Source organism: Cibotium barometz, chromosome 27, assembly GCF_041138505.1.
Source record: "Cibotium barometz isolate CiBa-2024 chromosome 27, ASM4113850v1, whole genome shotgun sequence".
NCBI lineage: Eukaryota > Viridiplantae > Streptophyta > Polypodiopsida > Cyatheales > Cibotiaceae > Cibotium > Cibotium barometz.
Window position 1 is genome coordinate 8,162,200 of NC_141072.1, and position 16,021 is coordinate 8,178,220.

General features: G+C 48.5%; 1 protein-coding gene across 3 annotated transcripts in view; it reads right to left on the bottom strand.

Annotated features, from left to right (window-relative positions):
• Window positions 1–16,021, bottom strand: part of LOC147623035 (uncharacterized) — a 72,412-nt gene that overhangs the window by 34,890 nt on the left and 21,501 nt on the right. For 2 of the 3 annotated variants that reach the window (XM_086821062.1, XM_086821060.1), the window contains 2 exons: window positions 2,538–2,627; window positions 2,416–2,463 (listed from right to left, as the gene is read on the bottom strand). In XM_086821062.1, coding sequence (XP_086677188.1) covers window positions 2,416–2,463; window positions 2,538–2,627 — 138 coding nt within the window. The remainder of the gene's footprint in view (window positions 1–2,415; window positions 2,464–2,537; window positions 2,628–16,021) is intronic. The other variant, XM_086821061.1, reaches the window with a different exon arrangement.

The following is a 16,021-nucleotide window of genomic DNA, read 5'->3' on the forward strand; positions in this document are numbered from 1 at the left end:
GAAGGCGGCCTTCGAGCAACCTTCAATGAGATTATGACTACAGGCACCATGCCAAAGAGACTCTTAAAGGGTCCGATACAATTGATTCCTAAGGAGGGTGGTGATGGATTGGAGATTCGGCAGTGGAGACCCATCACCCTCCTTGGGACAGACAGCCTACGAGATTTCGGCCAAGGTCATCAGCCGGAGACTTCAACCTTTCCTCCCCGACTTGATCCATGGCACTCAAACAGGTTTTGTTCAGGATGCGGCAACAGGACCTCATTGTGCTCCTCCTGCATTTTGAGAAAGCTTATGATAGAGTTGCTTGGGGCTTTCTGGAGGGCACAATGTACCGGATGGGGTTCCCAGTAAAGTGGATCCGCGGTGTTATAGGCCTCTACTCGGCCTCTCACACTCAGGTTCTCATTCAGGGTGCCTGAGGGACAGATTTCCCCTTTCTCACTCGGTCCGGCAAGGCTGTCCACTCGCACCTTACCTCTTCCTATTTGTCGCCGAGGCCATGAGCAGTTTTCTCTCAGCTCAAGAGACAGGGCTCCAGGGATTGTCTCTCCCCATCCGTACTCAGGAGGAGCTGCTAGACTCAAAGTTTGCAGATGACATAGCAACATACCTATTTGGAGATGTGGGGAATCTCCAGAGATTCGCAGAGGCAATAGAGATTTTTTGTCGCGCATCAAGAGCGCAAATCAACTGGCACAAGTCGTGTGGTTTTTGGGTAGGCTCTACACCCACCCTGACTTGGCGTCCGGTTGAGGCTTTCCAGTAGATCATTAGGGGCACTCCAATCCACTACCTTGGATGCCAAGTGGGCATCGATATCTCCCCGGAGCAATAGCTAGCCCCTCTCCTTCTGAGCATTCGGAAAAAGCTTTTGTACTAGAGTTTTGTGTGGCTCTCCTTAGCTGGTTCAGTGGTGGTGGCGAACCAGGTCCTTTTTCGCACCATGTGGTATATTACTTCGTGTTGGGCCTTCTCCTGAGCCTGCATTGCTCAAGTACAGCAGTTGATTCGCAACTTTTTGTGGGCCAATAGTGATGGGAGGCCTGCCTAGGCCAAGGTGGCCTGGAGAGTGATCATTCAACCAGCCTCCGATGGGGTACCAATGTTGGATGAACAACCGAGCGTTGTCTTCAGCTGTGGCCGTTTCCTTGAACGGGATCAACATGCAAAACTTACTGAATCCGTCCACAATGGTCAAGCACTGTGTTCCGAGATCCAAATGCAACGAGAGGAGGTCCAACAAAGTCCATATTGATATCTTGGTAAGGATCGTATCACCTTCCTTGGAGGCCAACAAGACCACCAAAACATTTTCAGAGATCACTGAGTCTGTCAAATAGTGCCTTGCCAAAGCACAGGAAGCATACACTAGGCAAGCCAACAAATCAAGACGAGACTTTAAAGAATTTTTTTTATTGGCCTTAGGCCCAAGATCCTCCCATAGTTACTGATTTTCTACCACCCGTAGGCGCTTAATTATCCGCCCGTAGTAGGCAATGCCACCAAGGAAGCACCAAGGGGGGTTTTGAACCCAAGACCTCTAGGTCCTAGGCAAACACCTTCACCACTTGAGCTATCACCTCATTGGCGAATGGCCTTTCGGCAGATAGGCAGCCTCTTAAGCTTCTATACAGCCCATTTTGCTTCCATACAGCCCAATCGTGAAGGTACAAGGATGTGTGGCTAGAAATGGCCGTTTCCACCCTTGGGAACATTGAAACGGCATTTTCCTGAGCTCACATTTCTGAATCAGCCATTTTCAACTTCCCTTTTCTTGTTTACGTTTTTTTCTACTTATTTTATTATTTCTCCTGTTCGTCTTCTTCTATTCTCTCTATTACGATTTCTCTCCTAGTTTTCACCATTTTCTCTGAGAATTCAATTTCCCCCCAATATTCCCTAATCCTCAAAATTCTTAATTTTTCCACAGCCATTAGTAAAACTCCATATGAAGCAAACTTTGGTCGTCTGGACTCGCTGAGCCAGATGTACTTCAAAGTATGTGGATGCAATGGATAGAGTCATGGGACTGAGTGTAGCACAGGATCAATGAGGCCCACACCAATTACAAGCACCCGATAACAGGATAAATGTAAGGTGGGTGTGGGTGTACCACAAGATCCGATTGACAAAAACAATCAAACACCTACTAAAACCCAAGAACATGCCCATGGAGCACCAAGTGTATCCTCACGTCATCACAGCATTGATACCACCCACCACAAAGACCAGTGACTATGGTTTTCCCACCACCTTGGTCGATGCCCAACATGAGGAGTGGATAATTGCATGTCTTACACTCAAACATCTGCACAAATCCTAAGCATACAATCTATATTCTGGATTGTCGTACTATCCACCATCACAAATAAAAGCTTGCAAACTTCCTGTACAAAGGCAACGCAGGCTTACCCGCAAGATGTTCTGAGCTTCTACCCCTTGCCTGCCTTTAGAAACTGCCTGCAAGAAGAAAGACATGTGAGCCTATAAAAGGCTTTCACTGAATCTTGCAAAATTGCAACATTATATGCTACCATTTTGCCAATAGCCGCAGTGACCGTAAGTGGAGAGCCAAGCAAAGGAGTATCTGCCGAGGTCAAGGTTTTCACAGCTTCAATGACCTGCTGACAAGCTCCAAATGTCAAAATCTCAAATCCAGAAGCACATGATCCAAAACAAAATAGACACACCCTGCCCATTGAAACATTTTACATGAATTAAGTACAAAAACTGAGTATGATCTGCTTACTATGTTGAACCATTGTGTTCCTAGCGTGCTATCAAATATCAAGAAGCATGCAATTTTAAAGTAGACATGCACAAGTAACTGGTTTGTTCACTTCCCTACTCACTCCAGAGCCTCGCTCCCCGCAGATACAAGATGCAAGAGAGAGGGTCTGGCAACACACTCGTGAGGTGGTCCCACCGGCTCTCTAGAGTTTCTTGATGACACCCTTCTCTTCCGAGGAGATTGCAGAGGTGTTGCATGTGAGGGCAAAAGGACGAAAGGACCAAATGTACGAGAGATCAGAGCAAAAAACACAACATAAAATAGCTGAATGAGTCTATATATAATGGTGAGTGAAAATATGTACAAAAGGTCCTCTGATGTGAGGAGACTCTGTGAGGAAGAAGACCAGTGCAGAAGCAAAGACGATGTCGGAGCTGAAGCACGGTCGATGATGAAGGCTCGTGTCGATGTGAGGCAAAGGCACTCCGTGAGGTGGTCGGTGTCGAAGGCTTGTGTTGGTGGATGCAAAGGCACTCCAAGGTGGTAGTGAGCAGTGGAAGCTGAAGTGATGATGGTGGTGGTGACAAGGGTACTGCAGTACCTGAATGGTGATGAAGAGCAGAGAGGGCTGCCATCCCGAGTGGTGCAAGCTCTAGTGACAAGGGTGCTGCAATACCTGAGGGGTGGTGAGGAGCAGAGAGAGCTGCCGCCCCGAGTGATGGTGGTGCAAGCTCTGGTGACAAGGGTGCTGCAAAACCTGAGTGGTGGTGAGGAGTAGAGAGGGCTGCTGTCCCGAGTGGTGGAAGTGGTGCAAGCTCTGGTGACAAGGGTGCTGCAATACCTGAGGGATGGAGAGGAGCAGAGAGGGTTGCCGTCCCGAAGTAAACTGTAGAAAAACGATGATGAACTGTAGCAGAGAGTGGGCTGCTGTCCCAAGGTAAACTGTAGGAAAAATGATGAAGTACTGTACTCTAGCAGAGAATGGGCTGCTTCCCATGAACAGCAGAGAGGGCTGAGGTGCTGTATGTAGCAGAGAGGGCTGCTGTCCCATAAACTGAAGATAAAACGCTGGTGTGCTGTGTATGAACTGAAGTAAAACACTGATGTGCTGGAGCTGACAAGCGATGATGATGCAGCAGATGTAGTGCAGTCCCCAGCAGCAGCAACAACCAGCAGGTGTGGTACCAGATATGTCTATGAAGTGGTACTGACTGCTGAATGATGAGGCAATTGCTAAAGGGGGCTGCTGGTCGGCCAGTGAAAGGGCAGTCGGCCAGCAGCAAGACACAAAAAAGATGAATAAAATCTAATAAATCCAGAATAATCCAGATAAATCCCCTTTTTAGGGCTGGACTAAATGCCATTTTCAGACATTGCAGGCACTCCCTAGGGGCGAGTGCCCAGGTGAGGATGGGCTTCTAGTTCCCTATTTCTTCATCTCACTGGGAGCTCATGGAGGAGGATGGCTTCCGAGCGGCCTTCAGTGAGATCATGATTTCCAGATCTATGCAAGAGAGACTGGCAGAGGACTTGATTCACTTGATCCCCAAGGAGGAAGGCAACAGGTTGGAGATTCGCCATTGGAGACCTATCACCCTCTTGGGGACAGTCTACAAAATCCTAGCCAAAACCATCACTCATCAATTGCAGCCCCACGTCCCAGATCTAATTCATGGCATGCAGACAGGTCAGGTTTTATCCAGGATAGGAGCATCTTGGATAACAACTTCACCTTTTGGAGGGCGACCGCCACGGCCCGTTCGCATCAGCAATCGCTAGTCTTGACACCGGCTTGGCGATCACTTGAGTCCTTGAAGTGGATTCCGAGGAGTAACCCAGTTCATTATCTTGGCTACCAAGTTGGGATTGAAATCACCTCTAAGTAGCAACTTGCCCCCCTCCTAAGCATCAGAAGAAGCTTCTTTACTACGGCACAACCAAGCTCTCTCTCTCTCTCTAGTAAAGTAATGGCGGCAAACCAGGTCCTTCTCGCCACCATGCGGTACATCACCTCCTGTTGGGCCTTCCACAGGGCGTGTACTGGTCACGTGCAGCGGTTGATCCGCAATTTCCTTTGGGCGGGTAGTGATGGCTAGCACCGGCCAAGGTGGCGGGGACAGTCATCATTCAGCCTTGCAACAAAAGTATGTTGGGCATTATTGATCCTTCTATGTAGAGCGGGGCCCTTCTGACTCTCCCCGCCAACTTGGCGAGCACCGATGGTGTCACCATCTGGCCGCCCATTTAGTCCATCTCCATTTCTGGTGCCACTTCTATGGGACTGTCACTCCATAGAGCGACCAGATTTGAGCCATGCTCACATGAGGCCAAGCCGGTCTCTCGTGTGAAAGGGCCAGTCACTTTGTGTCACATGGACGGGAACCAGTTTCATGCCACCCATGTGTGACCAGGATCATGCCATATGGACAGGAGCCTGTATCGTGCCACCCGTGTATGACCAGGATGGTTTCCTATCCATGGGATTGTCACTCCATGGAAGGACCCGTGTTTGTATCGTGTCTTGCCTATGGGACTATTACTCCATAGGAAGGCCAAGGTTTTCACATTCTGTCGCACCAATTTTGTGCCCGACTAGAATGTTTTGTACAAGTTTCATGAAAGAGAGATTTCGTCCATTACATGTGCACGTGCATCCATCTTTGTATGCTGGATTTGTTTTCGCGTGATTTGTTTTCGTGTGACTGCCTGTTATGTCATGCCAGTGCACTAGACGGGGACGCCCTCTAGTGTACCGTGGGTGTGCCTATCTGCTGACATGTTGGTGTGGCATGTGAACAAGTAGTAAGTATTCTTTTTAACCCACTTTCTAAGGTTATATTTATAACTAATACTAACCTTTGTATTTATAAGGCTATGTGTTCACATTAAAACTTCTAGCCATGGGCAATAATAAGTGTGGGTGCCCAAAAATTCATTTGAGGAAAGTTGTGTACTTGCCATGTAAATGAATTACACGCAAGGAGGTTGGGGAGGGCCACGTATGTGTGAAGGCAAGGAGGAAAGGTGGTAGCTACCTTCGTCGACTCCTCTCTCTCTCTCTCTCTCTCTCTCTCTCTCTCTCTCTCTCTCTCTCTTCTCGAAGGTGCTACCGACTACTCTCTCTCTCTCTCTCTCTCTCTCTCTCTCTCTTCCGGCGTGCTGCAGCAAAACCCGATTTGCTCTCTCTCTAAGGTGGACAACAGCAACCCGACACAGTCTCGAGAGAGCGCCTCTTCCACCGCTTACAGACACTGGGCATACCCCCCGACATGATGTGGGGGATTTACAAATTATATGAGCAAGTGTTTGGACGAGTTAGATGCCCAAGGGGATTTATGCTTAAATATGGGAGCAAGTACCAAGAGGGAGGAACTGGATTACGAGATCACATACCCTGTGTAGTGTTCTCTTGTCCTACATGCTCTCTTGCAGATTGTTGCTACCATGTGTTGGTGGAACAATAGAGAGCAAATGGTAGGAAACATGGGCACTTGAGAGGGTAGTGTGGGTTGCAAGTCTACATCGACAACCACTTGTTTGCAATACTGTATTCATATGCATTGGTATGGAAATCTGGTCAGAAATGCCCATGACACTATGTACTTGATTCTCCCAAGATCAATATACTTTATTTGAGGGAGGGGTCGGCCGTTTCGGCTCATTGTGTGTCTCTTGTCAATTCAGCAATTTACTTCTTGTATTTGAACAAGTGTCCATCAAATCTTAGTGTATTTAAGTGTATTGATTAGCATTGTGTTCAACCAAGTTACAGTGGCATCATCCTCTGGGCTCTGTTGTGTCTCCACCTACTCATTTCCCTCCTCCTGCTCCATCTCCCACTGAGTAAAGGAATCTGCCTTTGCAATCGCACCCTTGCAAAGCATTTGCAAGTTTGCGCTTACAAAGACAAGATCATTGGCCTTTTCTACACCAAGGTTTCTCTTCTTTGATGCAATATGGCTGTAAGAACTCCAAAGCTGCTCCAAACAAGAGGAGCTTACAGCTTGGCTGAGAATGCGGATAGCCAAGTGTTGCAGCTCAGGCCCATCTAAACCATAGTCTTTCCACCACAAAGCAGCCCCAACCTTCAACCTATCCTCCTATGCATCCGCACAACCAAAAGCACCACAAAAGGACCTGTATGCAGCAAGTTGGTCTCTGATTTTGCGCCTAATGCCTCCATCTGGCACTAGACGATCCAAGATACGCCTCCAACCATCACTGACCTCTCTGTCACTCTCTTGTCCATTACCCTGAAACTCAAGGTCCACCATATATGTAGTTGCATGCATAAGAGAGGCATAGAGTTCCACCTCGTCACACATAAGGAACGAATCTCCTCGTATCTATCCTCATCGGGCTCTAACTCTTGCAACTTCTCTATCATTCTATCCATTGCCTCATACACCTTCCCGATGCATGGCTGCATAGCATCTACAAGCCTCAACAAGTGGACAATAGGCCTCACCATAGCATCAATGCGTTTCACATCCTCCCAAAAAGAAGTGCTCTCTGCATGCTCCCTGCATAATATGCCTATGGCTGTTGAAGTCAATGCAGAAGTGGGGAACTCGTCGCTGATGAAGAGCTGCCTCAATGCACCACTACACTCCCTCAAGCGGGCCAACATCAAGAAGTTGAAGGCAAATCGGGTATTTGAGTATTTGAGAAGTGAGAGCCTTGATTTCTTGGAGAACTCGTGGCGGAGGAACTGGTGGTTCAAGACAAATGTGACCATTTGATTGGCCTCCTGAATGATTGGCTCAATCCATGACTTCTTTCCAATATCCTTTAAAAGATTGTTCAAACAATGTGCCATACAATATGACACAGTCACGTGTGGATACATGCCCTCAATAATAACTCCAGCTGCCCTATTTACAGCCTCGCCATCTGCAACAAAACCCACCACACATTTCGGGCCCATGAGCTCAATGCCACTTGCCCACTCTGCTGCAAGCACGTCTACACTCTTTCCTGTCCCTAAGGCATCATGTGAAGCAATAAAGTACATCTCGCCACGGGAATATGCAACGAGACCATGGATGGACCGCTTTCGTGTGTCACTCTCCATCCATCTACAATGAGTGACACTCCATTCTTTGCCCATAGCCGCTTTGTGTTCTCTGCAGCTTGCTCGACAAGGCGCTTCTCCTTGTCGAGCAATGTGGTGCGCAGAGACTGCAATGATGGGGGGGTGTAGTTTGGACCACACTCCCCAATCCTCTTCACCATAGCCTTGAAGTACTCGGATCTGATTACAAAAAGAAACAAGTGAACTTTCAAGAATGAAACTTAGAAAAATCATGTCAAGAGGGAAGAGTCAAGGCTTACCTAGCAGTATGGAAAGCAATATGGTCATGGAAGAAGAAACGATCCACAGCTGTATCGACCTCTTCCTTCTTCTTAGGATCCCAACTTCCCTCAAGTGTACTCTGTCACCGCGCGGGTGTGGGCATCGCAAAGGAACCTACACCATGTGGCCGTGGTGTAGATGTGGTAGATGCACCCCTTGACTCTGAAACAGACCCCTCAAGTGGTGTCACAAATGCTGCAGGATCCACAGCCACACGTGCCGGCCTTGCAGCCCTCAAAGCCTCATGCCCGGCAATGCGCTCAAGAAGCTCCCTTCTCTTCTCCGATGTGATTCCCGTGCAAAATCGAACCTTGTGCTCGGACTCATGCATAAGGTGGGCTCTCACTTTGTCTGACCCACTCGTCCGCCTATAGGGGCAAAGCTTGCAAGACCACGCGCGTGAACCTCCTCCACTTCCAGGGCGGTTGGCATTAACCTCTTCCCACCATGACCAACCATCGGTTCTTCTAGCACCACCACGACGTGCGGAGCCGAAGGTTGCTTGTGAAGAGAGAGTGAGGGAGTGGGAGAGGCTAGAGCCTAGAGAAAGCTTGCAGGTTGAGACGAGAGAGAGAGAGAGTGAGGGAGTGGGGGAGAGAGAGAGAGAGAGTGAGAGTGGCCCGTGGGAGGGAGTGGGAGAGAGAGAGAGAAAGAGAGAGAGTGGGAGTGGGACCGGGGCCCTGGGCACTGGGAGAGAGAAATGAAATGAAATGATATGATATGATATATTAACATCTTCAGAAGGCCAAAATGACCTATGAGACCAAAAAGGTTACAACAATTGGTGGATCTGATACAATGTCTGTGTAAGAAAAGCTAAAAACAACTAAACAACTAACTGAAACTGAGAGAGAGGCTAGAGCGCTTGTTGCTTAAGCCTTAAGCTCTAGAGTGGGGCGGCTGGCCAAGAGTGAGAGAGTGGGAGAGAGAAGAGAGAGAGAGAGAGAGAGAGAGAGAGGAGAGCACAAGCCTTATAACTCATGGCAGTGCAACCTTGCAACCTGCGGGTCACGGGTGATGGCAGCCAGGCCAACGTGAGGAAAGCAACGGGCAACTGTCAGCCACCAACAGGAGGAAAGTAATGGGCAAAAGTGAAAAAAAAATGGCGAAAAAAACAAGGCGAAAAAACAAGGCGAAAAAATGGCGGAAAAAAAAAGCGAAAAAACGGCGCAAAAAAACTACGAAAAAAAAGGGTGCACGCGGCCGTCCCGTTTCAATCCCGTCCCCGACTTGCGTAGCCCGTTCCGCCGTTCCCAAGACGGCGTCCCCTTGTGATGCATCTGCCCGAGGCGTCCCCTCCATCCCCAGCCTCTGCCGGAACGATTCGCCGATTCGGGATAGCGTTTCCGCGTCCCGGCCCTTCGTCCCCTGTTACTATGGAGACTGCCTATGACATAGTCTTTATCAACAAATGGTTTCGACACCAACAACATCTACAATATTTGATTCATTTGTATTCACACCATGAATGGAGGAGTCTGGCTTATAAGCCCTTGAAACTTGTAATCATCAAATACTCCAAGAAATACATATTGTATTGAGGGGGGGGGAGGGGGGGGGGGAGGCCCTTTCCAGCCCCAGAGGTGGTGTCAAGTTGTGCATTGTCATTTTCAGATTTGTGGATGCTTATATTGTTCATTATTTATCAAGGTTAAGTGATCTAAGTTTGTGCATTTGTTTTATGATTGTGGTTGGTCTCCAATGAGGAGCAGCTGCATTGGTATCAAAGCCCGGTCACCTCTCTTCCTCAGGAGGAGACACGATGTTTTGAAATCGGAAGCAAACACATAGACACTTGATTCAATAGACAGCCAAGGCAATCCTTTGGAAGTGCCAAATTCAAGGGGTCAAACAAGTGCCTCTCGAGATTCTGATGCATTGCAAGGAAGGCACAAGCCCCTTGAGAGGGCTTATGACAGTGCTTTGATGGGATAGCCATCTCGTGGAAAAGAGCCAATGCATGAGGATGAGCCCGATGCATTGAGGGCTGAATTGGAACACATGAAGAAGCTTTTGCAGGCAAAGGAGCAAGAACTGAAATTTTTGCATGAAGATCCTCATGTGCAAAGTGTCATTGAAGCAAAGAAAGTTGATGCTATGGTGGATATGACCTTTGAGTCTATGGCTCTTGAAGTGGGCAAGAAGCCAAGGGAGTTGGCACTCTCCTATCTCATCGAAAAGGATGATCTCAAAGAGGGAGAGGATGGGGAATTAATGTTCAAGAACCCACCTCATTTGTGTTAGCACTTTCATCCCCAGTTTCTGCTCTGTATGGTGCCCATTTGGTCCCCTTTTGCATGGCCCTTGTTTGTGGGCTGGCCACCCCTTTTTTAGTATTTTTCTGGGATTTTTCCCAGCCTTTCTGGCATTTTTCTAGGGAGCCATGTCCAACAGCTCCAGTCGGCCTGTTTCCATGCTCCAGTCGGCCAGCTCTTCCCCACTATAAATAGTGGGTGCTGGCCTCTCATTTTTCATAGAGTCTTGTAGTTATTTGCTCCCTCACTTATGAGACTATCACTGTCTCTTGCTTGGGACTGTTTTGGTTCAGTATATTCAGCATAGTTTGCTCCATATCTCTCTCTCTCTTGCACTCTCTGTTCAGCACATTCTAGTGCCACTCTGCTTCCGCTCTGTGCACTCTTCCATGGTATCATCGCTCTAGGTTAGCAACCTTTCTGCTGCCCCAGTTCAGCCCTGTTTTCAGCACTTCTCCTCTGCGTTTTCTTCCAGATCCATAGCTTTTTGCTGCTGCGTTTTCTGGACAGCACTCTGCTGGTCGGTTCCTCTTCAGATTGGCTTCACCGATTCAGCCGTCTGGCTCTTGGAGATCAGCGTTTCTTTGCCCACTTGGAGATTGGACTGCAGGCGGCCTGTTTTCTACAGGACAGCACTTCTTCATTGCTGCGTTTTCCTCTCCAGTGGTTCTTTCCCTTTGCAGAGGGGGCTTGTGGTGTTGCAGGCTTTGGTGGCACACTTGGTACCTGTGGAGGACACCTTTTTCAGAGATTGTGCATTTCTTGAGATTGAGCCCAAGCTCTTGTGATGGCTGCTCCCACTTCTCTTCATATGTTTGCAGAGTCTGCCAAGTTGGATGGTTCCAACTACACCCTATGGAAGGTGAAGGTGAAATCGGCCTTGCGTGGCGTGGATCTCTGGGATTGGCTTGTTACACCCGCCAATGCCACCCCTCCCACCCTTGCTTCCGGTGGTGTGACTCAGGCACATATTGATATTTGGCAGTCGAATGATCGACGTGTTTTTTCCTTTCTGATGTTGAACTGTCAGGATGCTGTTCTCTCTCATGTGCGTACAGCTGATGCTACACATGAAGTTTGGAAGGCTTTTGCAGATCTCTATGAGATTAAGTCTCCGGGTCGGATTTTGGCATTGGAAAAGCAACTTATGAACTTATCAGTTCCTGCGTTTCCATCTTTATCTGCTTTCATCTCGAAGATGAAAGATCTCCGGGACGAGCTTGCTGTTTGTGGCAAGGACATCTCCACAGAGGATATGGCTATTCGGCTGCTCTCCAAACTTCCAGAGAGGTTTGATGCATACTTTCAGTCTCTGGTTTCTTCTCCTCGTCCTGTTCCAGTTACTTGGGAGGATGTTCTCCCCTCCATTATGCAGAGGGAGTCTCGCTTTGAGGAGCGGACTGGCACCTCCGGTGGCCCTGATGGAGCTTTGGCAGCACGAGATAAAGGGAAGTCTCAACAAAAGAAAGGTAAAGGGGGTTCTGACAAGAACTCCAAGGATTCCGATAAGGATAAAGACAACAAATCTTCAAAGAATAAAGACATTGAATGTCACTATTGTGGCAAGAAGGGTCACAAGTCACCCCAATGTCACAAGAAGAAGCGTGATGAAGCAGCAAAGAACTCTTCCTCAACGGCGGTGTCTCAACCCAAGAAGGATGATGGAATACTTCTCTTAGCAGGTACTCGGCGTATACTTGCTCTTGTGACTTCTCAGTCACGGTCTTGGATTGTTGATAGCGGTGCTACTGCTCATATGACACCCCATCGAGATTGGTTCGAGGACTTCACTGCCAGATCAGGCGAGATCACTCTGGGTGATTCTTCTTCTGTGCCAGTGCATGGTCATGGCACTATCCCCATCTTCCGTTCTGAAGAGGACAAGAGGTACTTCTCTGACGTTCTGTATATTCCAGATTTGGCTTTTAACCTTTTGTCAGTGAGTGCTCTTACAGCTCAGGGTGCGGAGGTGATCTTTTCTCGTTATGAGATTACCATTCGTGATAAAGCGACTGGTAGCATCTTGGCTCAGGGAGTCCAAGATAGTGGTCTTTACAAACTGACCGCTCTGCTTTCCTCTGGTGCTTCTTCTGCTCTTTGGCATGCTCGGTTTGGCCATTTGAGCTATCAGCTTCTGCAACGAGCTTCGAAGGATGGGTTGGTTGATGGATTACCAACCATCAAGGCTCCGTCTTCTCCTTGTTCCTCTTGTTTGCAGGGGAAGCAGCACCGAGCCGCCTTTCCGAAGGAGGCGACACACAGATCTTCGACATCACTTGCTCTCATTCATGCAGACTTATGTGGTCCTATGAGTACCGCGTCTTTGAGTAAGGCGTTGTACATGCTCGTGATGGTGGATGATTTTACCAGATATACTTGGGTTTTCTTTCTGAAGACCAAGGATGAGACTTTTCATCACTTCTGTGATTGGAAAGCCGAGGTGGAAAAAGAGACCGGTCACTCGGTCAAGGCTCTCAGGACCGATGGAGGGGGTGAGTTTTACATCCCAGGAGTTTAAGCAATATTGCAAGACACATGGCATTCGGAGACAGCTTACTACAGCATATACTCCATCTCAGAATGGAGTTGCCGAGAGGAAGAATAGGACCATTATGGAGATGGCCCGTGCTATGCTTGAGCATTCCTCATTACCTCGACGTTTCTGGGCTGAGGCGGCTTCCACTGCTGTCTACATTCAGAATAGGTCTCCTACTGCTGCTCTTCCCGACAAAACTCCATATGAGGCTTTCCATGGTGAGAAGCCCTCTGTTGTTCATTTCCGGATATTTGGATGTACCGCGTATGTTCATGTGCCTAAGGAGCACCGCTCCAAGTTGGACTCGAAGTCTCAGCGCATGACTTTTCTCGGATACAGCACTGTGTCCAAGGCATATCGTCTTTATGATCCTCAAGCCGGTAAAGTTATTGTGAGCCGTGATGTGGTGTTCGACGAGACTCCTACTTCTTCAGAGGGGGGTGGTGAGCTTGGTGAGCTTCTTCTTCCTGCACCTCCTTCTCCTCCTCCTACTCATCCTCCTGCTCCCGCTGTTACTGTCACACCTCCAGCTGAGGATTCTCAGTCAGATGATGATGACCCTGCTCCTCCTCCGGCGAGTTCGAGCAGATCTGTACCTGGTTGGTATTATCAGACAGTTCGTGACTCTGGGTTACGTGAGCTTCCTTCTGCTCCTCCGCCTGGTTCTCTTCGGCGTTCTTCCAGAGTTACAGGGAAACAAATTCATGAGGGCAACATGTTTGTTAATTATGCTCTTATGTCTACAATCATTAATGGTCCTTCTGATCCCACTTCTGTAGACGAGGCTCTTTCACATGAGTCTTGGCGTCATGCTATGCAGACAGAGCTGGATGCTATCGAACGGAATGGCACTTGGATTTTGGTGCCTCGGCCTCTGCAGCGTAAGGTGATTGGTGTGCGTTGGATTTTCAAATCAAAGTTCCGAGCTGATGGCAGCTTGGACAAGCACAAGGCGAGGTTGGTTGCCAAGGGTTATGCTCAGCGCCCCGGTGTCGACTTCGATGAGACTTTCGCTCCAACGGCCCGAATGACTACCATTCGTACCGTTCTTGCACTTGCTGGACATCATAGATGGCCCGTTTTCCAGATGGACGTCAAGTCGGCTTTCTTGAATGGAGAGCTTACACAGGAGGTTTATGTTGATCAGCCGCCAGGATTTGTTGTTCCGGGCAAACAGGATCATGTGTACCGGCTGAAGAAGGCTTTATATGGTCTAAAGCAGGCTCCGCGGGCTTGGTACCAGCGGATTGATGAGTTCTTTCAGAAGCTCGGCCTGCGCCGCTCTCATGCAGATTCGAACCTTTATATCCTCCTTGAGAGGGGGTTGATTGTTATCATTGTGGTCTATGTTGATGACCTCATCTTTACAGGTTCTTATTCTGTGCGGATCCGTTCTGTTATGGATGCTTTGGAGACAGAGTTTGAGATGACGGATCTGGGCCTCTTGCACTATTTTCTTGGCTTTGAGATTTGGCAGACCTCGAAGGGCATTTTCTTCTCTCAGCAGAAGTACACTCGGGAGATTCTCGACAGATTTCAGATGACTGGGTGCAAACCAGTATCTTCTCCTTTGGATATTGGTGAGAAGCTTTCTTCACTTGATGCTTCTCCAGGGACTGATCAGGGCCAGTATCGGGTTCTCGTCGGTTGTTTGGTATGGTTGACCTACTCCCGATTGGACATATGCTTCGCAGTCAGTTTATTGAGTTCCTTCTCATCCAAACCCCGTCAGCAGCATTGGCGGTGTGCTCTCAGAGTTCTTCGGTACTTACGTGGCACTCTGGATTTTGGCATCTTTTATGGCCAAGGACGCACTCTTGTTGGATGGTCTGACTCAGACTGGGCTGGAGATCCAGATACACGGCGTTCGACCACTGGTTGTGTTTTTTCACTTGGGTCTGGAGCCATTTCTTGGAGCAGTAAAAAGCAGCCTACTGTGGCGCTTTCCTCTACCGAGGCGGAGTACCGTGCAGTTTGCTATGCTGCATGTGAGGCGATATGGTTGCGGAGATTATTGGAGGAGCTTGGCTGTCCTCCTACCGGATCTACTCTTCTTTGGTGTGACAATCAGAGTTGCATCGCCATCGCCAAGAACCCTGTGTTTCATGCTCGTACGAAACACATTGAGATTCAGTATCACTATGTTCGTGAACGGGTTCTTGCTGGAGATTTGCGTTTGGAGTATTGTCCTTCCGCGGAGAATGCTGCAGATTTGTTCACCAAGCCGGTTTCTCAGGCTTCCTTGGCTCCTCATCTTCGGCTTCTCGGAGTTTGTTCAGCATCTGGTGCTGAGAGGGGGTGTTAGCACTTTCATCCCCAGTTTCTGCTCTGTATGGTGCCCATTTGGTCCCCTTTTGCATGGCCCTTGTTTGTGGGCTGGCCACCCCTTTTTTAGTATTTTTCTGGGATTTTTCCCAGCCTTTCTGGCATTTTTCTAGGGAGCCATGTCCAACAGCTCCAGTCGGCCTGTTTCCATGCTCCAGTCGGCCAGCTCTTCCCCACTATAAATAGTGGGTGCTGGCCTCTCATTTTTCATAGAGTCTTGTAGTTATTTGCTCCCTCACTTATGAGACTATCACTGTCTCTTGCTTGGGACTGTTTTGGTTCAGTATATTCAGCATAGTTTGCTCCATATCTCTCTCTCTCTTGCACTCTCTGTTCAGCACATTCTAGTGCCACTCTGCTTCCGCTCTGTGCACTCTTTCAATTTGAAGCGTAAAGACCCAGCATCTCAACGGTCGAGATCTTATGTGCACAAGGAAGAGGTGTCGGTCACTTCTCATTATGCATCTTCTCCACATGGGACAGGAGGAAACAGGTATGTACATGTTGGAGCCAATGGAAGCCATGATAGCCGGATTCAAAACATGTATTTCATGGTGAGAGTAGTTGGCATGCAAGCCGAAAAACTTTGTCCACTGAGTTGTCCCGTAGTGAGACATTGCATCATTCAAGGAGGTCACATGCATCTAGGCCACAGATTCATAGAGCACATGCCACCGTGCCTCGTGAAACACCGTTGGTTGCTCATGAAGATCATGCAGAGAGGTCTGTCCCGTTGGATAAGGGGAAGAGAAAGAGGGAAGAACATGAGTCACATGCCAAAAAGCTTAAGGAGTTTAAGGCTAGTGATAAGTCTG